Genomic DNA, 22,818 nt, shown 5'->3' on the forward strand with positions numbered 1-22,818 from the left:
GGCCCACAGACTCAGCCCCACGGGGGCACTGGGGGGTTCACGGGGGAGGGAGCATCTCCATATATATATTTTGTAAAAAATAATAATAATAAGTTTGTTTAAATGAATTTGTTTCTATACAAAATGTAAAAAAAAAAAAAAGAAAAAGAAAAAGAAAAATAATAATAATTCATTCATGTCAGAGTGTAAGGAAATGAGAGGCCAGAAGGAGAGAGAAAGGAATGAGGGAAGAGAGAAGTGGGGAAGAAGGAGGTCCCAGACTCTTCACAAGACTGAGAGGGTGGGTGGTAGCCCCCACCCATTATAAATAAAGGAAGACTGAAGCCCTGGGCTGACGACCTATCTTGGTCACACTGCAAGGCAAGGATGCAGGAGGGTTGGTGGAAAGAGGAGAGGATGAAAAAGACTAAAAGGAAGGAAGAGACAGAGAAAGAAAGGAGGCAGGACGGGGGTCTCTTTAGGCCCCCAAGATCTAAGAACTGACGAGCATCTCAGGCCAACACTTGCCTCTTGGGGGTAACTTCCGGCTGGGGCCCCAGCTGGGTCTGGGCCTGAGCAAGGGAGCTGGGAACAGACAAGGGAAGTGGCTGGGCAGGCAGTGCCCCAGTGGTGGTGGCCATGGCCCCGGTGGCAGTGGCCGGGCTGGGCGTGGATTCGGACCAGTCTGAGAGGGAGGGAGGCGAGGGGCTGGCCCAGTGCTCAGGGGATTCGGGGGATGGGGTCAGGTAAGGGTGCTCACTGGGAACCCGCAGGAAGCGGGCCTTTGGGGGGCTGCTATGTGCCCCAGCCGCCGGGTACTCCTCGCCATGTCCTGGGACTGCCAGGTAAGGCGGGGGCCGCTCCTGCGGGGAGACGGGGGTCCCTGGGTTGAGCAGCTGGGGTCCTGGTGCCAGTGGCAGCAGGAACGAGGGGCCTGGAGGGGCAGGTGGGGGCAGCCGGGCCCAATCGAGGGGGACAGCCACAGGGTTCAGCAGGCCCAGGCTGAGTACACATCCTCCAGGGGGCTGGCGCCCTAGACCCGCCCGGCCTGGGCCACCAAGCTGTGCCAGAGACACTGCAGTGGCAGTGGCAGCTGCATAGGGCCCCTCAAGGGGGAAGCCACCAGGGGAAGCAGGGGGCCCACCGAAAGGCCGCGGGGAGTCCAGCGAGTCCACGGGCGACAGCGTGACCGAGCTGTCAGCCAGGGGGCCCGGGCAGGCCAGCGTCAGCTTCTTGCCCCGCCCCCGGGGCCCCTGCGGCCCCAGCCCCGCCTTCCCGGGGGGCCTCCTGCTCTTCTTGGACCCCGACTGTGCCGCTTTGAGGCCGGGGAGGAAGGCCCCTGGAGGACAGAGCAGAGGCCCCAGGCCGTGGGGACCGGGGGGGCTGCGGGGCCCACTGGGTTGATCCAGCAAGCGCACGATGTCCTGGTGCAGTCTCTCCTGGGCTACGTCCCGCGGCAGCCTGTCCAGGTGGTCGGTGATCTCACGGTTGGCAAAGTGGTCCAACAGCAGCTTGGCAGCCTCATAGCTGCCCTCGCGGGCGGCCAGGAACAGGGGGGTCTCCTCCTGGGGGGCCAGAACCCACAGAGGTCAGCGAAACCCCAGCTAACAGTAGCAAAGTCTTCCAGCCTCTTGGGGGAGCCCGAGAGCTATGAGTTTGTACACTGGAGCTTGACAGACCTGGGTTAACTCCCAGCTGTGCTGGGGGAGCCTGGACAAGTTCTTTCCTCTAAACCACATTCATCCATCACTACTAAGTGCCAGAGGTCAAGGCCAGGACTAGGGTGAGTTAAGCGAGGTACTCACCTTAGGCATAACTTTTTTTTTCTTGTCTTTTTTTTTTTTTTTTGACAGAGTCTCGCTGTGTCACCCAGGCTGGAGTGCAGTGAGTGGCGCCATCTCAGTTCACTGCAACCTCAGCCTTCCGGGTTCAAGCGATTCTCCCGCCTCAGCCTCCTGAGCAGCTGGGGTTACAGGTGTGCACCACTACGCCCAGCTAATTTTTGTATTTTTAATAGAGACAGGGTTTTACTACGTTGGCCAGGCTGGTCTCCAACTCCTGACCTCAAGTAATCCACCCATCTAGACCTCCCAAAGTGCTGGGATTATAGGCGTGAACCACCACACTCAGCCATTAGGCACAAAATTTAAGGGGCCCCCAAAAACTTTAGTCACCAAAGTAAATTATATTTTAATGCAATGTTTGGGGTTTTGTTTTGTTTTGTTTTTTGAGACAGAGTCTCACGCTGTTGCCCAGGCTGGAATGCAATGGCGCCGTGCCACTGCTGACCCCCACTGGACCGAGGGCTGGGGCTCACCTTGGTATCTTGCATGTCCTTATTGGCTCCATTTTTGAGCAGGGCCAAAGTGGCTTCCACGTTGTTCACGGCCGCAGCCCAGTGTAAGGCTGATTTCCCTGGAGGGTGAAGGGGAGAAAGGTCAGGACCAGGCTCCTGTCCTGGGGCCCCCATGTCAGGGAGGCAGAAATTGTCTAGAATGTGGCCTAGGGGTAGAGGAGGCAGTCCTGCCATGAATATCCAAGTACTTGTGTCTGGATCCAGGTGTGTGCAAATCTGCAAAATGACTCTGTGCAATGGGGAAGCACTCTGTGTCTGTGTGTGTGTGTGTGCATGCATGTGCGTGACTGTCTATACACAGGAGGTGCTGTGTGGACCTCCTTCAGTTGAACCTAGGGTTGTGACATCCAATACAGTAGTCAGTCACATGTGGTTTTTATTTATCCATTTATTTATTTTTGAGGTAGTGTCTTGTTCTGTCACCCAGGCTGGAGTCCATTGGCACAATCTCAGTTCACTGCAACCTCTACCTCCTGGGCTCAAGCGATTTTCCTGCCTCAGCCTCCCTAGTAGCTGGGACTACAGGCATGTACCACCACACCCAGCTGATTTTTTCTATTTTTGATAGAGATAGAGTTCCACTATGTTGCCCAAACTGGTCTCAAACTCCTAAGCTCAAGTGATCCACCAGCCTTGGCCTCCCAAAGTGTTGGGATTACAGGCGTGAGCCACCGTGCCCAACCTACATGCGGTTCTTTAGATTTAAATTTAATAAAATAGGTGCCAGGACCATTCAACGGGGAAAGAATGGTCTTCTCAACTAATGGTGCTGGAACAACTGAATATTCACATTCAAAGAATGAAGTTGGACCCCTACCTCACACTTTATACAAACATTGACTCAAAATGGATCAGAAACCTAAATATAAGAGCTCCAACTATAGAACTAAACATCTAGAAGAAAACATAAATCTTCATGACCTTGAATTAGGCCAAGATTCTTAAATGTGACACCAAAACCACAAATAACAATAACAACTACAAAACAGATAAATTGGACATGATCAAAATTGAAACTTTTGGCCAGGCACAGTGGCTCACGCCTATAATCTCAACACTCTGGGAGGCCAAGGTGGGAGCATTGCTTAAGGCCAGGAGTTTGAGATCAGCCTGGGCAACAAAGTGAGACCCCATTTCCACAAAAAATTTAAGAATTACCCAGGTGTGCTGGCACACACCTGTAATACCAGCTATTCAGGAGGGTGGGATGGGAGGATCACTTGAGCCTGGGAGTTTGAGGCTGCAGCGAGCTGTAATCATGCCACTGCACTCCAGCCTGAGTGACAGAGTGATACCCTACTGTCTAAAAATTAAAGAAAGAAAAAAAAAGTGGTCCATCGATACAATGGATTATTATTCAGCTGAACTATGCTACAACATGGGTGAACCTTGAGAACATAATGCTAACTGAAAAAAAGGCAGACAAAAAAGACCACGTATCATGTGATTACATTTATATGAAATTTCCAGAACAGGCAAATCCATGGAGACAAAAAGCAAATCAGTGGTTGCACAGGGCTGGACAGATGAGGGGTTTGGCAGATGATGGCCAAGTGGTGAGAATTTCTTTTTCAGGTGATGAAATGTTCTAAAATTGATTGTGGTAATAGTTGTATGACTCTGATTATACTAAGAGCCATTGAATTGTACACTTTAAATGGGTGAATTGTATGGCATGTTAATTATATCTCAATAAAGCAGTTTTTTGTGTTTTGTTTTTTGTTTTTAAAAAAAAGGATGGACTCAGTGGCTCATGCCTATAACCCCAGCACTTTGGGAGGCCAAGGCAGGCGGATCACCTGAGGTCAGGAGTTCGAGGCCAGCCTGGCCAACATTGCAAAACCCCATCTCTACTAAAAATACAAAAAAATAGCCAGGCATGGTGGCAGGCATCTCTAGTCCCAGACACTCGGGAGGCTGAGACAGGAGAATCACTGGAACCTGGGTAGTGGAGGTTGCAGTGAGCCAAGATCACACCATTGCACTCCAGCCTGGGCAACAAGAGCGAGACTCTGTCTCAAAGAAAAAAAAAAAAAAAAAAGGGCAACATAAGGAGAAAAAAAATTAAATGAACTAAAACATTTACTTCTTCATTTGCCCCAGTCACATTTCAAGTCACCACATGTGGCCAGTGGCTACTATATTGGACAGTGCAGAGAATAATTCCATCATCACAGAAAGTCCTATTGGCCAGCCCTGCCCTAGAACTGTGGTTCTCAACCAGGAGAAACTCCATGCCCCCTGCCCCCAGGGCATTTGGCAATGTCTGGAGACTTTTTTTTTTTTGAGATGGAGTCTGTCCCCCAGGCTGGAGTGCAGGGGCACAATCACGGCTCACAGACTCAACCTCCTGGGATCAAACGACCCTCCCACCTCAGTTTCTCAAGTAGCTAGGGCCACAGGTATGCACCACCGCACGTGGCTAATCTTTCAAAAAACTTTTGTAGAACCCACTATGTTGCCCAGTCTGGTCTCAAACTCCTGGCCTCAAGTCATCCTCCTGCCTCGGCCTCCCAAAGTGTTGGGATCACAGGCATGAGCCACCACACATGGCCTGATGTGTACGTTTATTATAATAACTTCCAGCAGGTGGAAGTAGAGTGTGTCCATCTAACAAATCAGGTGGAAATGAAGTATCTAGGGGAAAGGCACCTTTTTCTAAATCCCTGAGGCACCCTAAGGACTAGTGGTGACCCTGCATGACCCTGCAGGCTTCATGAAGCCTGGTTGTGTGTGCGGGAGCTTCAGTGATTGGGTCTCAACATGGGTATGAATTTGCACCAACATGACCCTCAGGGCCCAGGTGACACTAACCCAGCCTAGACTTGATTCCTCTGCCAACCTACCAAGCTCATCCACAGCATTGACATCAGCATGGCTGGCGATGAGCTCTTCCACCATGCCCTCTACTGCCAGGCGGGCTGCCAGGATCAGTGCCGTTGAGCCATCTGCCATGCGGGCATCCAAGTCTGTAGAGCGGTTTCGGATGAGAATCTAGGACAGAGAGTGGATGCAGCAGGAGGGGTCATGGCAGGAACAGAGGAATCAGGAGCACCCCTAAGTCTCATGAAGTCCCCAACCCCCACACCCCAACCCCTGAAATTGGTGAGGTTCAGGGAGCAGCTGCTTGACAGATACTGTATTCCCATATATCCCCATTTTCCAAATGAGAAAAAATTTGTCTGAAAGGCAGAACTGGGGCTCAAACCCAGGTAAGTCTAATGCCTGCCCCAGCTCTGAAGTCCAAAGTGTGTGCCTATCTTACCTGGAAGACACCCTGGGCATCAGCTGTGACAGCTGTGTGCAGAGGAGTGCGGCCTGAGTGGTCCTGGGCATTGGTGTCTGCCCCAGCATCCAGCAGCCGCTTGGCTGCGTCAGCACGGGCATAACGGGCAGCCAGGTGCAAAGCAGTCTCGCCAGTACGGTCAGTCCGTGCCCCAAGCTGAGCCCCCTGGCAGATCAGGTCGGAGATGATGCTAGCTGATGTGTCATCTGCCTCATCCTCTTCAGTTGGCATTGGCTCCAGGGCTCCCCCACAGAAGGAAGCCAGCATTAGTGGGGTGAAGCCATCTGCAGGGACAGGAGTGTGTCAGCAGGAAGGTAAACACAGGGCCTTTTCCAGGAAATGTTATTAAGGGCACCCCATTAGGAGCTAATGGGACACATGGAAGAACGAGGATTAGCAGATCCTCCTATCTGCACACCCACACCCAGGATGAGGATTCGTGGGCATGTGATTTATCACAGAACAACTCCTAGGGCACAGGGAACACAGGACAAGGGACTCTGGGAATCAAGCAAGTGTGCAACCTCCAGTAAATTCCCAAAGGGTTATTCCACCCCGATCCTGCAAAGGGACTCTGGAACATGTGTTGTACCCCAGAGTTCTAATCCAGCTCAAGGCAAAGAAACCATCCCCTTCATACTCCTGCACCCACTGGTTAGGAGCTGCCCCTTTCTGCCAATTCATTTGAGTATTTTAAAAGGGGTGGGGAAAAAAAAAGAGCTGCCCCCAGGAACATAAAATCCCAGGCACTTCAGGCCCCAGTAGCCAGAGGGACTTCAAAAGAGAGCTATAAGTACAGGCCATTTGGAGCAAAAGCAAAATGAAGCTAAGGCAGGAATGCCCTGAAACATAACAAAGATGGATCTAAAAGGATCAAACAACATAGTCCGCTACACTGCACACACTGTACACAAGCACTTGTCCTCATTTTTCTTAGGGAGCCACTTGCATCCAGTTCTCCATTCTCAAGCCCTGGGTAGAGACCGACCTCCCGGCTCCGCCCCCAGACCCGACCTCCGCCAGCTCAAAGACAGGTAAGTGAATCAGGCTTGGTCAATTTGCATATTCCAGCCCCCTGGTCATACTGATTGGCTCAAGGATGAGCACGTGACCCTAGTCTGTCCAATCAGAATGCATCCTGAGACTTTTGCTGCAGCATTAAGAAGGTTTTGTAAGATTGGAGTAAAAGGGTAGAGAGGGGAAAACTGAGTCCCGGATCCAAATGTGCCACTTTTAGTTAAATGAGTTGATAAATCCCTTGTTTTACTTAAGCTAGTTTGAGTTGGACCTTTGTCACTTCCAACCAAGAGTGTTGCTGAACACACACCCTTCACAGAAGCTTAGGGACTCCCCCAGTTCTCCCCAAAACACAGAGTCAGAAATAACCTCTCACAGGTAGGATGGGTGAGGGGCATCCCTTTGGGAGGGGCACTGTCACTGACCTGGGCCACGCACATTGACATCCATGCCATCAGCATCTGCGTCTCCCTGTGGTGGTGTCAGTGCCATGGCTGGTGCCACGCGGATGTCAGCAGCAACCAGATGGTGTTGAGTCCACTGACGGCAATCCACAGCCTCCTCAGCCCCCATGCCCGGCTCCTCTACCTGGAGGGGCAGGCACCCGGGATCTCAGATCTCACCCTTTGGCGCTGGGGAGAGCCACTGCCAGGGATGGGGCTGGGCATTCCTACAGGTTTCTCTTTAGGAGATACACACAGAGCCCTGGAAAATCATTTACCATCTGCTTGGTTTTCTGTTTATTTGTTTTTGAGACAGAGTCTCTCTCTGTCGCCCAGGCTGGAGTGCAGTGGCATGATCTCAGCTCACTGCAACCTCTGCCTCCCGGGTTCAAGTGATTCTCCTGCCTCAGCCTCTGGAGTAGCTGGGAGTACAGGCACCGTGTCCAGCTAATTTTTTGTATTTTTAGTAGAGAAGGGGTTTCACCATGTTGGCCAGGCTGGTCTCGAACTCCTGACCTCAGGTGATCCGCCCCTCTCAGCCTCCCAAAGTGCTGGGATTAACAGGAAATCAATGTGTGCCACAGCCCAAGGAGCTAATAAAAGGAAGATACAAGATTTCTTTTTTTTTTTTTTTTGGTCTTTTTAAGTAATAAATGGCTTTAATTATTTATGTATATATTTTTTAGAGATGAGTCTCACTGTGTCACTCAAGCTGGAGTGCAGTGGTGCAATCATACCTCACTGCAGCCTCAACTTCCTGGGCTCAAATGATCCTCCCACCTCAGCAGCCCGAGTAGCTGGGACTATAAGCACACAGTATAAGCAGCTTAGGATAGCATCTGATCCAGGTTCAAGTTCCAACCCCACCCCTTAGTAGCTGGAAGGCTCTGGGCAGATCACACTGAAGCTCTGAGCTTCTCATTGGCAAAATCAGGATGATGCAGCCATTCCACCATGCTAAGACACCACCACAATTACACTGGGCCACCCGTTTAATACCTCTAATAGCTACTTTGGGATGGGAAAGCAGAAAGAAAATTCTGGGTTGAGCAGATTTTTTTATCTGTCCACTGTAATAGATGCCTCCACTTCACAACATCAAAATATGGACAGAGGAAGGGAGTTTGTAAATTGAAGTATATGTCAATAGCTACTTTACAGGGTCCTCAAAGAGATGAAATAAGATGTTTTATGCGCATTAGAGACATTCAGTGGGTGCCTCAGTAATGCTAGCAGGAGTCTGTATGGACTCAATTGTGCCCCCTCTAAAAATCATACACGGGCCGGGCACGGTGGCTCACGTCTGTAATCCCAGCACTTTGGGATGCCAAGGCGGGTGGGTCACTTGAGGTCTGCAGTTTGAGACCAGCCTGGCCAACATGGTGAAACCCCATCTCTGCTAAAAATACAAAAATTAGCCGGGCATGGTAGCACATGCCAATAATCAATCCCAGCTACTCGGGAGGCTGAGGCAGGAGAATCACTTGAACCTGGGAGGTGGAGGCTGCAATGAGCCAAGATCACGCCACTGCACTCCAGCTTGGGCAACAGTGTAAGACCTGGTCTCAAATAAATAAATAAATAGAAATCATACACTAAAACCCTAAATCATATATAAAACTTCCATGTGCCTGCATTTGAAGATAGGACTTTTTTTTCAGACAGGGTCTCGCTCTGTTACCCAGGCTGGAGTGAATTGATGCAATCATAGCTCACTGCAGCCTCCAACTCCTGGACTCAAACGATCCTCCTGCCTCAGCCTCCCAAGTAGCTGAAATTACAGGTGCAAGCCACCAAGCCTGGTGAGATAGGGCCTTTAAGGAGGTAATCAAGGTTATATGAGGTTATAAATGTGGGACCCTAATCCGATAGGACTGGTATCCTTACAAGAAGAGGATGGGACGCCAAATCTCTGTCTCTCTCTCTCTCTCTCCTCTGTGTACATGGAGGAAAGGCCATGTGAGGCTACAGTGAGAAGGTGGCCATCTGCAAGCCAGGAAGAGAGCCCTTACCAGGAACCAGCCCTGATGGCACCTTGGGCTTGGACTTCCAACCACCAGAACCGTGAAAAAATTAATTTCTGTTGTTTAGGTCACCCATGCTGTGGGACTTTTTTTTTTTTTTTTGAGACGGAGTTTCGCTCTTGTTGCCCAGTCTGGAGTGCCGGGTTCAAGGGATTCTCTTGCCTCAGCCTCCCGAGTAGCTGGGATTACAAGCATCCGCCACCATGCCCAGCTAATCTTTTGTATTTTTAGTAGAGACTGGGTTTCACCATGTTGGTCAGGCTGGTCTCGAACTCCTGACCTCAGGTGATCCAACTCTGTGGGATTTTTTAATGGCAGCCAAAGCTGACTCATACTGAACCCAGGGGCATGACTCCATGAGCTCAGAACTGGCTCAGAGCACTCTCAGGCTAAGCCCATGCTAGACGAAATAGGAACTGACAGATAAGGCAGACTCATTCTCTGGGCTGGGGGCACACCTCCAGGAAGAGTGCAGGCTGGCCAGGAAGCAGGATCCTGGCTGGGGAGGGGCAGGATGGAGGGGAGGATTTTCCACCTGCCCAGAGGGACCCTTGGGGCCCCAATGGCAAATCTTCCTCCCTCTGAGGTCAAGAACCACACCAAGAAGAAACGGTTGCAAAGCTGGGACTATTCTCTGGAGCTAGGGAGGTGGGGACAGCAGTGCCACCCCCTGATTACGCCCATCATCCATTGGGGACCCCAGCCAGTACCCTGAGGGGAGGGGTCAGAGGAGGAGGCAAAGGTCAGAGAAGGGGCAGTACCTTCAACCGCTTGGCCTCTGGGCACTCTGTGTCCATCCAGTCTGTGGCCACCTCCCCCATCAGGCTCTCACCCTTGGCCATGCTCCTGGCGGACAATGGGAAGAGGGGATGTGAGAGGGGACACTAGAGGTGTCCAGCTGGGAAGGAGGATTTGGGGTGGGGTCAGAGGTCTGAGTCAGGTCAAGGCGGGGTCCAGGGTTCACAAGGTCCCCGTAGTCAGGGACAGGGAGCGAGCAGGTTTCTCACTTCATGCCCAGCGCGTCTTGGCCCACGGGTTCCCGCCGGCCCTTGTGACCAGAGGCCACGTCCTTGTGCAGTGAGAAGCCCTCGGGGAACCAGAGGGTGCTGTGCTCGCGCTTGCGCCGGGCCACCATGACACCCAGGACGAGGATGACCAGCAGCAAGACAGCACCCGCCAGTAGCAGCGGCAGCAGCGGGACGCTGGGTTCTGGAGGCTCCAGCGGCTCCCCTAAGAGCAGCAAGCAGAGGGCGGGGCTTCAGTCGAGGGCGGGGCTTTGGCCTCGGGGCGGGGCTTCGGCTGCCCCCAGCTTCGCTCCCGCCACTCCCTCCCCAAGGCCGGGCCGCACCCCGCACGTCCCGCAGTGGGTACGGGAAGTCCAGGCGCTCCACCGCTGACAGCGCTCCCAGGTAGTCAGCGGCGCTCTGGGCATCGGGGAAGCAGTGATCATTCTCAGGCGACTGGAGGCAGAGCCGGTTGTCAATCTCCAGCATCACTACGGAGCTGCAGGGACAGCAGCGAGGGACCAGAGGGCTCAAGAATTGCCCGATGCACCCCCTGGCACCAAGCCCCACCTTCCCTCCCCAGTGCCTAGCTCTGAAGCGCCATCTCCACCCACAGGTCTCCGTGGCCCACCTGCATCCACCTGGCATCCAACCCCACTGCACCCCTAAAACGTGTCTTGCTGTGGTCAGCACTCCCCTCAGAGCCGTGAATCCAATGGATATTGTTTTTTGGTCTTGCACCCAGGCTGGAGTGCAGTGGTGCGATCTCGGCTCACTGCAACTTCCCCTCCTGGGTTCAAGTGATTCTCCTGCCTCAGCCTCCCTAGTAGCTGGGATTACAGGCGTGCGCCACCATGCCCAGCTAATTTTTTTGTATTTTTAGTATAGACAGGGTTTCACCACGTTGGCCAGGCTGGTCTTTTACTCCTGACCTCAAGTGATACTCCTGCCTTGGCCTCCCAAAGTGCTGGGATTACAGGCGTGAGCCGCCACTGTGCCCAGCCTGTCTTTTTTTGTTTGTTCTGTTTTGTTTTGTTTTTTGAGACAGTCTCACTCTGTCACCCAGGCTGGAGCACAGTGGCGAACTCTCAGCTCACTGTAGCCTTGACCTCCCAGCCTCAAGCAATCTTTCCACCTCATTCTCCCAAAGAGCTGGGACCACAGGCATGTGCCACCACACCCGGCTAATTTTTTTGTGGGGGGGGTGGGTGTGGGGGGATAGGGACTAGGTCTCACTACGTTGCCCAGGTTAGTCTTGAACTCCCGGGCTCAAGCAATCCTCCCACCTCAGCCTCCCAATGTGCTGAGTTTACAGGCCTGGGCCACTACACCCAGCCAATAGACATTGTTTGTTTTTTGTTTTTTGTTTTTGAGACGAAGTCTCGCTCTGTCGACAGGCTGGAGTGCAGTGGTGCCATCTCAGCTCACTGCAACCTCCGACTCCCTGGTTCAAGTGATTCTCTGCCTCAGCCTCCCGAGTAGCTGGGATTACAGGCATGCGCCACCACGCCCAGGTAATTTTTGTATTTTTAGTAGAAACGAGGTTTCACCGTGTTGGCCAGGACATTGTTTTTGTTTGTTTGTTTGTTTTGAGACAGAGTTTCACTCTTGTTGCCTAGGCTGGAGTGCAATGGTGCTATCTTGGCTCACCACAACCTCCATCTCCAGGGTTCAGGCAATTCTCCTGCCTCAGCCTCCCGAGTAGCTGGGATTACAGGCATGTGCCACCACGCCACGGTAATTTTGTATTTTTAGTATACACAGGGTTTCTCCCTGTTGGTCAGGCTGGTCTCGAACTCCCGACCTCAGGTGATCCTCCCGCCTCGACCTCCCAAAGTGCTGGGATCGCAGTTGTGAGCCATCATACCCAGCCTCTTTCTCTTTTTTGAGCTAATTCCATTTGTCCAATCCTTAGGTCTCCATGTCCCCAGATTAATTCTTCTGTTCCCTTCTCTCCCCAGTCCTTTGAGTCCCTCTCATAGCTTCAATGATCATCAACACTTTTATGTCTTTCTTGTTTGTGTCTTTGGCCCCCAGGTACCTCCTTGGAGGCCTTCCCAATACTCCCAGGTCCCTCAGACTCTGCAAGCTCCAAAATGACCTGTTTTTCACTTTGTGGCCCTATCATTCAGCTAGCTTAGCCAGGGGCTGGTACATCAACCACTCTCCTTCATCCCTCTACCCCTCCCCTTCCACCACCCACATCCCAATATCTGTAAAACCCAACCCTCCTCTCTGTGTCAGAGACCCACCCCTCTCAGGTCTCTGCCCTCTCCTCAACAACAGCTAAACCTCCCTTCTTGTACCTCTACCAGGCCACTAGCAGGATACTTCTATATTTTTTCTGTTTCTTTTTTCTTTTTTTTTTTTTTTTTTTTGAGACAGAGTCTTGCTCTGTTGCCCGGCTGGAGGGCAGTGGCACAATCTTGGCTCACTGCAACCTTCGCTTCCTGAGTTCAAGTGATTCTCATGCCTCAGCCTCCTGAGTAGCTGGGACTAAAGGCATGCACCACCACGCCTGGCTAATTTTTTGTATTTTTAGTAGAGACGGGGTTTTGCCATGTTGCCCAGGCTGGTCTCAAACTCCCGATGTCAAATGATCTGCCTGCCTCGGCCTTCCAAAGTGCTGGGATTACAGGCGTGAGCCACTGCGCCGGCCTATTTCTTTCTTCTTCCTCTTCCTCTTCCTCTTCTTCTTCTTCTTCTTTCTTCTTCTTCTTCTTTTTTTTTAAAGAGATGGGAGGCCGGGCGCGGTGGCTCACGCCTGTAATCCCAGCACTTTGGGAGGCCGAGGCAGGTGGATCACGAGGTCAGGAGATCAAGACCATCCTGGCTAACACGGTGAAACCCCGTCTCTACTAAAAATACAAAAAATTAGCCGGGCGTGGTGGTGGGCGCCTGTAGTCCCAGCTACTCGGGAGGCTGAGGCAGGAGAATGGCATGAACCCAGGAGGCGGAGCTTGCAGTAAGCCGAGATCGCACTACTGCACTCTAGCCTGGGCGACAGAGTAAGACTCCGTCTCAGAAAAAAAAAAAAAAAGAGAGAGAGAGAGAGATGGGAGTCTTGCTATGTTGCCCAGGCTAGATTTTAATTCCTGGGCTCAAGTGATCTGGCAAGTAGCTGGGACTACAAGAATACACATTGTGCCCGGCTTTATCTTCCATGTCTTTAAGAAGAAGAAAATTAGCCCGGCGTGGTGGTGGTTGCCTGTAATCCCAGCTACTCTGGAGGCTGAGGCAGAGAATTGTTTGAACCCGGGAGGCAGAGGTTGCAGTGAGCCGAGATCGCGCCACTGCACTCCAGCTGGGCGACAGAGACAGACTCCGTCTCAAAAAAAAAAGAAGACGAAGAAAAAAACCCTACGCATATCTTTAACCACTCTGCCAAGCCACTTAGCAATCTGCCTCCCCAGGAGCCAGCGCTAGACCTCGGCAATTCTACCCCAGAAGCACTAGCTCCATCTGGAGGCATTTTTTGCTTGTCACAGCCAGGAGGCGGTGCTCCTGACATCTGGTGGGTAAAGGCTTTAAGTGAAATGAAGCACACAAGACCTGGATCAACGGCATCTCTCCTCTCCCCGGCCACCACGGCTCTTCCAGGTGGGGTCACTCACCCGATCACCTCGGGGGCCAGCTCCCGACGGGCCCGGGATTCGGAGCCAGGACTAGGCCGGTGGTAAGGGAAGACCATGGCCTGGCCGTGCGCGTCCAGGCGGAAGCGCAGCGAGGTGCGCAGGATGGCGCTGAGCCGCTGCAGAAAGTCGGCGCTGGAACGCAGTAGCTCCTCCGGCGGCAGCAGCACTGTGAGCACCAGCACGCCGCGGGCCAGCAGGGCCGGCACCTCGCTGGCACAATCTAGCCCATCCCAGCCGCACTCCTCCGTGTTGCAGCCCTGGTCGCAGCGGCCGTCGGCAAAGTGGTCGGCGCAGTACTTCTCGTACACTGGGCTGGTGGGGAAGGGTGAGGCAGAGAGGGGCGGAGTCAGGGGTCAGAGGAGACGATCCCCCTCCATGCACGCATACCGTAGAGTACAGAGACTCCAGACAAGGCTTGCACAAGGGACTGGAATGTACGGACCCATGTCAGGCTTTCTGCAAATCTTGCTATTCACTGGATTTTTTTTTTTTTTTTTTTTTTTTGAGACGGAGTCTTGCTCTGTCGTCCAGGCCGGAATACAGTAGCATGATCTCTCGTCTCACCGCAGCCTCCACCTCCCCGATTCCAGCAATTTTCCCGCTTCAGCCTCCCAAGTAGCTGGGATTACAGGCATGCACCACCACGCCCATCTAATTTTTGTATTTTTAGCAGAGACAGGGTTTTACCGTGTTGGCCAGGCTGCTGCTGAACTCCTGACCTCAGGTGATCCACCCACCTCGGCCTCCCAAAGTGCTGGGATTACAGGCATAAGTCACCGCGCCCAGCCCTTGATAATATTTTTTTAAATTGATTGATTGAAATGGGGTCTTGCTCTGTTGCCCATGCTGGAGTGCAGTGGTGCGATCATAGCTCTCTGCAGTCTCAAACTTCTGGACTCAAATTATCCTCCCTCTTCAGCCTCCCAAGTAGCTAGGACTACAAGCCCACACCAGACTCCTGCCCTCACTGGCTAACTATTAATTAATCAGTAAATACTAACTGACTACCATGTGTTGGGCACTGCTGTAGGCACAAGGATAAGGCCTGGCCACAATTCCTGGTCCATGTGCAGCTGGCATTCCACTGGGTGAAGACAGATAGTAAGGGAGATACATGAGCCAAATATACAGCATCTCCATCACTCATCAATAAAATCAAAATACAGCCTGGGTGCGGTGGCTCATGCCTCTAATTCCAGCACTTTGGGAGGCCGAGGTGTACGGATCACCTGAGGTCAGGAGTTCTAGGCCAGCCTGGCCAACATGGTAAAACCCCTGTCTCTACTAAAAATACAAAAATTAGTCAGGCGTGGTGGCGGGCGCCTGTAATCCCAGCTACTCGGGAAGCTGAGGCAGGAGAATAGCTTGAACCCAGGAGGTGGAGGTTGCAGTGAGCCAAGATCACACCACTGCACTCCAGCCTGGGCAATGGGAGAGAAATCCTGTCTCAAAAAAAAAAAAAAAATATATATATATATATATATATATACACACACAGACACACACACACACACATGCACACACATAGTGCTGGACGGAATTAAATGCTGAGCAGGAAAATAAAGCAGAGGAAGGGCTGGGGGTGACCAGGGAGGTGCTCACTGAGAAGGTAGCACCATTTCAGCAAAGACTTGAAGGAGGTGAGGGAGGAGCCACGTGGGGGAAGGGAACAGCCAGGCAGTAGGAACAGCTTGTGCAAAGGCCCTGATGTGGGATCAAGCCTGGGGTATCTGGGAAACAGCAGAGAGGCCAGGGTGGCTGGAACAGAGTGAGTGAGGGGAAAGCAGAGAAGACGAGGATGTGGAGATTAAGGGGGTGGAGGGTTCCAAGCGGACAGAGAGGTATGCAGAGGAACAGAAAGGGCAGGGTGTAGGGATGGACAGATGGACTGCCTAGGACAGACAGAGAGAGGGGCAGAGATAGTCAGGGGCACACACAGATTGCCATATAGAGAAGCAAAAAGAGTGCATGGATGGACAGATTCCGCCCAAGGATGGACAAGCAGGGGTGGAGGAAGACAGTTGGGTACACAGAGGAACAAAAGCAATTTTTTTTTTTTTTTTTTTTTTGGTGAGACAGAGATTTACTCTTGTTGTCCAGGCTGGAGTGCAATGGTATGATCTCAGCTCACCGCATCCTCCACCTCCCAGGTTCAAGCAATTCTCCTGCCTCAGCCTCCCGAGTAGCTGGGATTACAGCCATGTGCCACCACAGCCGGCTAATTTTGTATTTTTAGTAGAGACGGAGTTTCACCATGTTGCCCAAGCTCGAACTCCTGACCTCAGGTGATCCGCCCTCCTCGGCCTCCCAAAGTGCTGGGATTACAGGCGTGAGCCATTGTGCCCGGCCAATAAAAGGAATTTTTAGGCCAGATATGGTGGCTCAGGCCCATAATCCCAGCACTTTGAGAGGCTAAGCTGGGTGGATCGCTTTGAGCTCAGGTGTTCAAGACTAGCCTGGACAACATGGCAAAATCCCATCTCTAAAAAAAAGCACAAAAGTTACTCGGGCATGGTGGCTCGCACCTGTGGTCCCAGCTCCTAGGGAGGCTGAGGTGTGAGGGTTACTTGAGCCCAGGAGGTAGAGATTGCAGTGAGCCAAGATCGCACCACTGCACTCCAGCCTGGGCCACAGAGCAAGACCCTGTCTAAAAAAAAAAAAGGAGCCAGGTGCGGTGGCTCACGCCTGTAATCCCAGCACTTTGGGAGGCCCAGGTGGGCGGATCACAAGGTGAGGAGTTTGCGACCAGCCTGGCCAATATGGTGAAACCCTGTCTCTACTAAAAATACAAAAAAAAAAAAAAAGCCAGGCGTGGTGGCAGGCACCTGTAGTCCCAGCTACTCGGAAGGCTGAGGCAGGAGAATCGCTTGAACCCGGGAGGCGGAGGTTGCAGTGAGCCGAGATGGAGCCACTGCACTCCAGCCTGGGCAAGAGATCCAGACTCTGTCTCAACAACAACAAAAAAAAAGGAATTCGGCTGGGCACGGTGGCTCACTCTTGTAATCCCAGCTACTCCAGAGGCTGAGGCAGGAGAACTGCTTAAACCCGGGAGGCGGAGGTTGCAGTGAGCCGAGATCGCGCCACTGCACTCTAGCCTGGGCCACAGAGCAAGACTCCATCTCGGGAAAAAAAGAAAAAAAGAAAAAAAAAAAGGAATTATTGGAAGGAGAAAAGGGCAGACAAACGGGGCAGAGAAGTGCATAGGCAGATAGAAACAGGAACAAGATAGGCAGGGCACATGGATGAACAGACAGACGGACAGACACGTGGGACACACTGATGGGCAGATAGGGTGCACAGAGAAACAGAGGGGCAAGTGGATGGGCAGGCGGAAAGAGAGGCAGGGCCCATGGACAAACAGACTGGGATGGATGCATAGACAGACGGATCGATCTGGTGGATGGGCTCACTTGCAAGTGCGCTCGCGGCCACCGGCATGGCAGTCGAAGTTGTCGTAGAGGCAGGCGGGCGAGCTGCAGGCGGGGTCGCAGCGGCTGTTGTTGAAGAGGCGCCAGCACTGCAGCGCCTCGCACTGCCGCCAGGGGTCGCCCACGCTCAGCGAGCAGTCGCCGCCGTCCCAGCCGCAGCCCGGGCTGTTGCACTCGCGGTCGCAGCGCTGGTCCCCGCGCTTGGCCTGGCAGGCGGCGCGCGGGCACCGCGGCTCCTCCGAGACCTCGGGTGCCGCGGCGGGCGCCTCGCAGCGCGGCCCGGTCCAGCCCTGCGCGCAAGCGCAGCGATAGAAGGGCGCGAGGGGCGCGGGGCGGCAGGAGCCCCCGTGGAGACAGGGGGCGGCCGCGCAGCTGGCGTTGCTGGCTCCCGGCGGCGACCCCGGGAAGCTGCGGCAGGAGGGTCCCGACAACCCTGGGGGGCAGGTGCAGCGCGGCCCGCGGGGCGTCTGCTGGCATGGGACGCCCACCGGGCACTGCAGCTCCCGGCAGGAGCGCGCCACCCGCTCGCAACGCGGACCCCAGAATGGCTGGGGGTCGGGTTTGGGGAGGGAGGAAAAAAAGTGAGGGTGGGGAGTGGAGGGAAGGAGGAGAAGAATGGAGGAGTGGGGAAAAGAAGAGTCAAGGGGAGACAGGGGGGAGAGAAGAGGTCAAGACTAAGGAAGGTTAGACCCCCCCAACCTCCCCATGTCCCACCCAACCTCTCCCCTTTCCACAGTGGAGACCCCACCTGGCAGATAAGCCCTGCCATCCCAGGAGGCCACGCCCCCCAATCACCATCCTCACCCCCTTTTCCCTTCAAACCTCCAGGAAATGTCGGGGCAGGGGGTTGTTTCTTTGTTTTTTGAGACGGAGTGTCACTCAGTTGACAGGCTGGAGTGCAATGGCGCGATGGCTCACTGCAACCTCTGCCTCCCGGGTTAGAGTGATTCTCCTGCCTCAGCCTCCCGAGTAGCTGGGATTACAGGCGGCTGCCACTACGCCCGGCTAATTTTTATATTTTTAGTAGAGACGGAGTTTCACAATGTTGCCCAGGCTGGTCTCGAACTCCTGGCCTCAAGTGATCCTCCCGCCTCGGCCTCCCAATGTGCTGGGATTACAGGTGTGAGCTACCACATCCGGCGGAAATGTCAGCATTTTCCAGAAACTCCCTTCCCTTCGATGTCTCCCCTAAAGCCACATCCTCCTCCTAGACGCCACGCCCTTACTACTCCAGAGGCCACGCCCCTACCACCTCCTCCAGAGGCCACGCCCCTACTCCTCCTCCAAAGGCCGCCACCCACACCTACCTGGGCACAGTGACAGGTGAAGGTCAACCCCCCCCCAGGACCCGGGCTAGGACGGCACTGGCCTCCATGCTGGCATGGCTGCGACTCGCAGGGGGACAGAACAGTCTGACAGCGAGGACCTGAGCGAGCGGGAGCATGTAGATCAGCCACAATGGAGGAATGACAGGCGGGGTCCCAGGCCAGCCCCTTCGCCAACACTTACCTGAGAAGCCAGCATGACAAAGACAACGGAAACCTCCGTCTGGGTCCTGCAGGCAGTCCCGGGTGTGTGCTGCATGGCAGGCACCTGAGCGACACTCATTGATATCTGCCTCGCAACGCAAACCAGTGTATCCTGGGGGACAGGTGCAGCGGAAACCGCCCACCAGGTCCACGCAGGTGCCATTGTGTAGGCACCGGGGCCCTGAGTCCAGGGGGGGGCCTGGGCCGCAGTCATCCTCATTAATCTCGCAGAGCACGCCTGGGGGAAGAAACGAGGGGTGGTGAAGAGGGAATGAAGACAGCCTCTCATCCTGTCCCCCCAACCCTGGCCCTGGCATACCCAGCGTTCCTGGGGGACAGGAGCAGAGATAGCGGGCCACGAGGTCAATGCATGAACCCCCGTGCTGGCAGGGCTGGGAAGCACATTCGTCCACGTCGTCCTCACAGTTATCACCAATGTAGCCAGGAAGACACTTCAGTGGGGTAAGAGAGGGACCCACTCAGCTTAGTGGGACACAGACACACCTGGACATACCCATGAAGATGCAAAGAACCCCAGCACAAAAGGACACACACAGATGTTCAGCACACTACCAGTAGGTAATCCCAGCACTTTGGGAGGCCGAGGTGGGCAGATCACCTGCGATCAGGAGTTCGAGACCAGCCTGGCCAACATGGTGAAACCCCATCTCTACGAAAAATACAAAAATTAGCTGGGCGTGGTGGTGGGTGCCTGTACTCCCAGCTATAACGAGAGGCTGAGGCAGAAGAATCACCTGAACCCGGGAGGCAAAGGTTGCAGTGAGCCGAGATCATGCCACTGCACTCGTCTGGGTGACAGAGTGAGAACCTGTCTCAAACAAACAAACAAACAAACAAAAAACACCCCAGATCTACCCAGAGTGACACCCACAGATACACCAAGAGTCACAAAAGCAAAAACTCAGACACATCTAGAGACACACCCATACCAAGTCACGGATGCACAGAAACATGTGCCCAGACACACCCAAGCATGCCCACCCCCTCTTCCCTCTCCTGGGGAGCACCCCCTTACCTCACACATGTAGCCCCCCATATAGCCACGGCAGGTCCCCCCATGCTGGCAGGGCTGGGCCAAGCAGGGGTCCACCTCCTGCTCACAGTGGCTACCAGTACGGCCCTCTAGGCACATGCAGTAGTGGGAGCTGTCTTCATCCACACACTGCCCACCCGCCTGACACAGCTGCTCCAGCCGCACCCCTGCAAAGAGGAGAGTGGCACAGGAACAGAGGTAATCCCATACATCCCCCTTCTGCCTCCATCACACAGATCATTCAACATCCTTGGTGGAATGAGTCCCCAGGATCGCACCCACACTCCATCAGGTTGTCACACATCCCCCCAGCAGGCAAGGTCTCATCACTGACATACACACACATGCCTTCAATGCTCACAGCAGCTCGGTCACACCCTGTAGCACACACACCATCCCTGCTGTCTCACAGTGACAGACACACACCATCCTGGCCAGTTGTCACATGCTCACACACCCACACCACTCAGCCACACCCCAACATGCCCCATAGGCTCTGTGGCACCCCCATTCGGCTCACACTAGCAGGAGGGACGTGCATGAGCCCCTTCCCGAGGCCCCACACGCCCGCCGCGTGCTCCCACTCACCGATCTGGGCTGCGGCCTCCCTGCAGGGCAAGCTTCGGATGTCACAGAGGCGTCCGCTCCATCCAGGGGGACAAAGGCAATAGGCCCCAGTCTGGACGCAGCGACCCCCGTTTTGACAAGGCTGGCGGCTGCACCAATCCACCAGCGTCTGGAGGGGAAGCGCTCAGAGTCAGTACTGGGGAGGGGTGAGGGGTAGTCTGGGAGAAACTGTGCTCCGACTTGGCTTCTCCCTCCTAGGATCCCAGGCAGGCTCCTCCCCCAGATCCCCAGTAACTCCACCCACCTGGCACTGCGGGCCCGTGAAGCTCTCGGGGCAGGTGCAGCGGAAGCCAGGGTGGGCGGCGCTGCAGACGCCCCCGTGCAGGCAGGGCCGCGAGAGGCAGGGGTCTGCCTCATGTTGGCAGTGGGCTCCTGTGTAGCCGGGACGGCACAGGCAGCTGAACGAGTTCACGCCGTCCACACAGGTCCCGCCATTGAAGCAGGAGCTGGAGCGGAAGGAGTGGGAGAGAGGATCAGGCTCCGCCCCGTTACAGGCTCTGCCCTCCTTCCTGAGTCCCGCTGGTATCGCTGAGTCCCGCTGGTATCGCTGGGGACGTCCCACTCCCTGAGCCGTATCTCCGCAAGAAGCTGCAGCCCCAGCAGAAGCCAATCAGGTCCCTCAGCTCCAATTCACCAGGGACTTCAGCCCTAAGGTGAGAGCCACCTGGAGGCCATGCCCTCTCAGGCGCCAGAGACTCCAAGGTGATCTCCAAACAGACGCCCTGCTCCTTTCCTGGCCCTGCCCCATCAGTCATCAGAGTCCGCAGTGGGTACCAAGCTGAGGACTCCCCCAAGTCCTTGCTGTCCCCACTTCGTCCCAGGTCCCAGGCCCCATCCCAAGCCAGAGTCTCTGCGCTCCAAGCAGAGGCCCCGCCCACCTGGGGCTGCAGTCGGGCAGGTCCTGTTCGCAGTGGAAGCCTCCATAGCCCGGCGGGCAGGTGCAGGTGAAGGAGGCCACGTGGTCGGTGCAGGTGCCTGGGCCGCAGGGGTTGCTCAGGCACTCGTCCACGTCGCGGGCGCATCGTGGGCCGGCGAAACCAGCGAGGCAGGAGCAGGAAAAGGAGCCCACGCCGTCTTGGCACGAGCCACCGTTCAGGCATGGATCTGCGGACAGGAAGAAGGCGGTCTGGTCACCTACCTTGCCCCAATTAGCCCAGTCCGACTGGGATATGCCTTGGATTGAGAAGAATTCAGGAGGAAACCAGATTCAACTGGGATGGGGTGCATTTGGTCAGAGGAATCTAAATCCATGCCCTTCTGTGGCCTCGTCCCCTCCTTTATCTGGAAACCTCACCTATGTGGCAAGGGCAGGATGTTGGGAAAACCAAAAGGTCCCTTTAAGCTGCCAAGCAAACGCTGCTAATTGTGCCTGATCTAATTCCTGTGCTTGGAACAGGCCAAGGACAGTGGCCATTAGCCACATGTGGCTACTGAGTCCTTGAAATTGTGACTAAATGGAGATGTGCTATAAATGTAAAATACACACTGGGTTTCAGATTTTGAAGACTTGGTATAAAAAAAAAATAGGCTGGGCGTGGTGGCACACACTTGTAATCCCAGCACTTTGGGAGGCCGAGGTGGGCAGATCACTTCAGCTCAGGAGTTCAAGAACAACCTGGGCAACATGGCAAGACCCCATTTCTATAAAAAATACAAAAATTAGCTGGGCGTGAAGGTGCACACCTGTAGTCCCAGCTACTGGGGAGGCTGAGACGGGAGGATTACTTGAGCCTGGGAGGTCAAGGCTACAGTGAGTCATGATCGCACCACTGCACTCCAGTCTAGGTGACAGAGTGAGACCTCGTCTCAAAAAAAAAAGGAAACAGTGTAAAATATCTCATTAACAATTTTATACTGATTACATGTTGAAATGATATGTTAATATATTGGGTTAAATAAAATAGACTATATTTATTTATTTATTTATTTATTTATTTACTTTTATTTTTATTTTTTGGTTTTGAGATGGAGTTTCGCTCTTGTTGCCCAGGCTGGAGTGCAATGGCACGATCTCAGCTCACCATAACCTCTGCCTCCCAGGTTCATGTGATTCTCCTACCTCAGCCTCCCGAGTAGCTGGGATTACAGGCATGCGCCACCACGCCCAGCTAATTTTGTATTTTTAGTAGAGACAGGGTTTCTCCATGCTGGTCAGGCTGGTCTCAAACTTCTCACCTCAGGTGATCCACCTGCCTCAGCCTCCCAAAGTGCTGGGATTACAGGTGTGAGCCACCGCACCCAGCCGATTATATACATTCAATAAATTAAATTTAAATATATTAAATTTGGCCAGGCACAGTGGCAGCAGTTTGAGAGGCCAAGGCAGGAGGATGGCTTGAGGCCAGGAGTTTGAGACCAGCCTAGACAACACAGCGAGACCCCATCTCTACAAAATTAAAATAAAAATATTAGCTAGGCATCGTAGTGAGTGCCTGT

The 22,818-nt window shown here is 53.8% G+C and overlaps 1 protein-coding gene across 1 annotated transcript in view; it reads right to left on the reverse strand.

The window, feature by feature from the left end:
- Positions 1 to 142: 142 nt before the first annotated feature.
- Positions 143 to 22,818, reverse strand: part of NOTCH3 (notch receptor 3) — a 40,528-nt gene continuing 17,852 nt past the window's right edge. The window contains exons 17-33 of the mRNA XM_002828820.6: positions 21,261 to 21,486; positions 20,627 to 20,828; positions 20,344 to 20,491; positions 19,738 to 19,922; positions 19,021 to 19,153; positions 18,682 to 18,939; positions 18,480 to 18,598; positions 17,155 to 17,720; positions 13,724 to 14,056; positions 10,454 to 10,608; positions 10,113 to 10,335; positions 9,867 to 9,951; positions 7,064 to 7,226; positions 5,601 to 5,905; positions 5,182 to 5,329; positions 2,297 to 2,394; positions 143 to 1,544 (exon numbers count right to left, since the gene is read on the reverse strand). Coding sequence (XP_002828866.2) covers positions 492 to 1,544; positions 2,297 to 2,394; positions 5,182 to 5,329; positions 5,601 to 5,905; positions 7,064 to 7,226; positions 9,867 to 9,951; positions 10,113 to 10,335; positions 10,454 to 10,608; positions 13,724 to 14,056; positions 17,155 to 17,720; positions 18,480 to 18,598; positions 18,682 to 18,939; positions 19,021 to 19,153; positions 19,738 to 19,922; positions 20,344 to 20,491; positions 20,627 to 20,828; positions 21,261 to 21,486 — 4,400 coding nt within the window. The 3' untranslated portion in view covers positions 143 to 491. The remainder of the gene's footprint in view (positions 1,545 to 2,296; positions 2,395 to 5,181; positions 5,330 to 5,600; positions 5,906 to 7,063; positions 7,227 to 9,866; positions 9,952 to 10,112; positions 10,336 to 10,453; positions 10,609 to 13,723; positions 14,057 to 17,154; positions 17,721 to 18,479; positions 18,599 to 18,681; positions 18,940 to 19,020; positions 19,154 to 19,737; positions 19,923 to 20,343; positions 20,492 to 20,626; positions 20,829 to 21,260; positions 21,487 to 22,818) is intronic.

The sequence above is a fragment of the Pongo abelii genome, chromosome 20 (assembly GCF_028885655.2).
Source record: "Pongo abelii isolate AG06213 chromosome 20, NHGRI_mPonAbe1-v2.0_pri, whole genome shotgun sequence".
Taxonomy (NCBI): Eukaryota; Metazoa; Chordata; class Mammalia; order Primates; family Hominidae; genus Pongo; species Pongo abelii.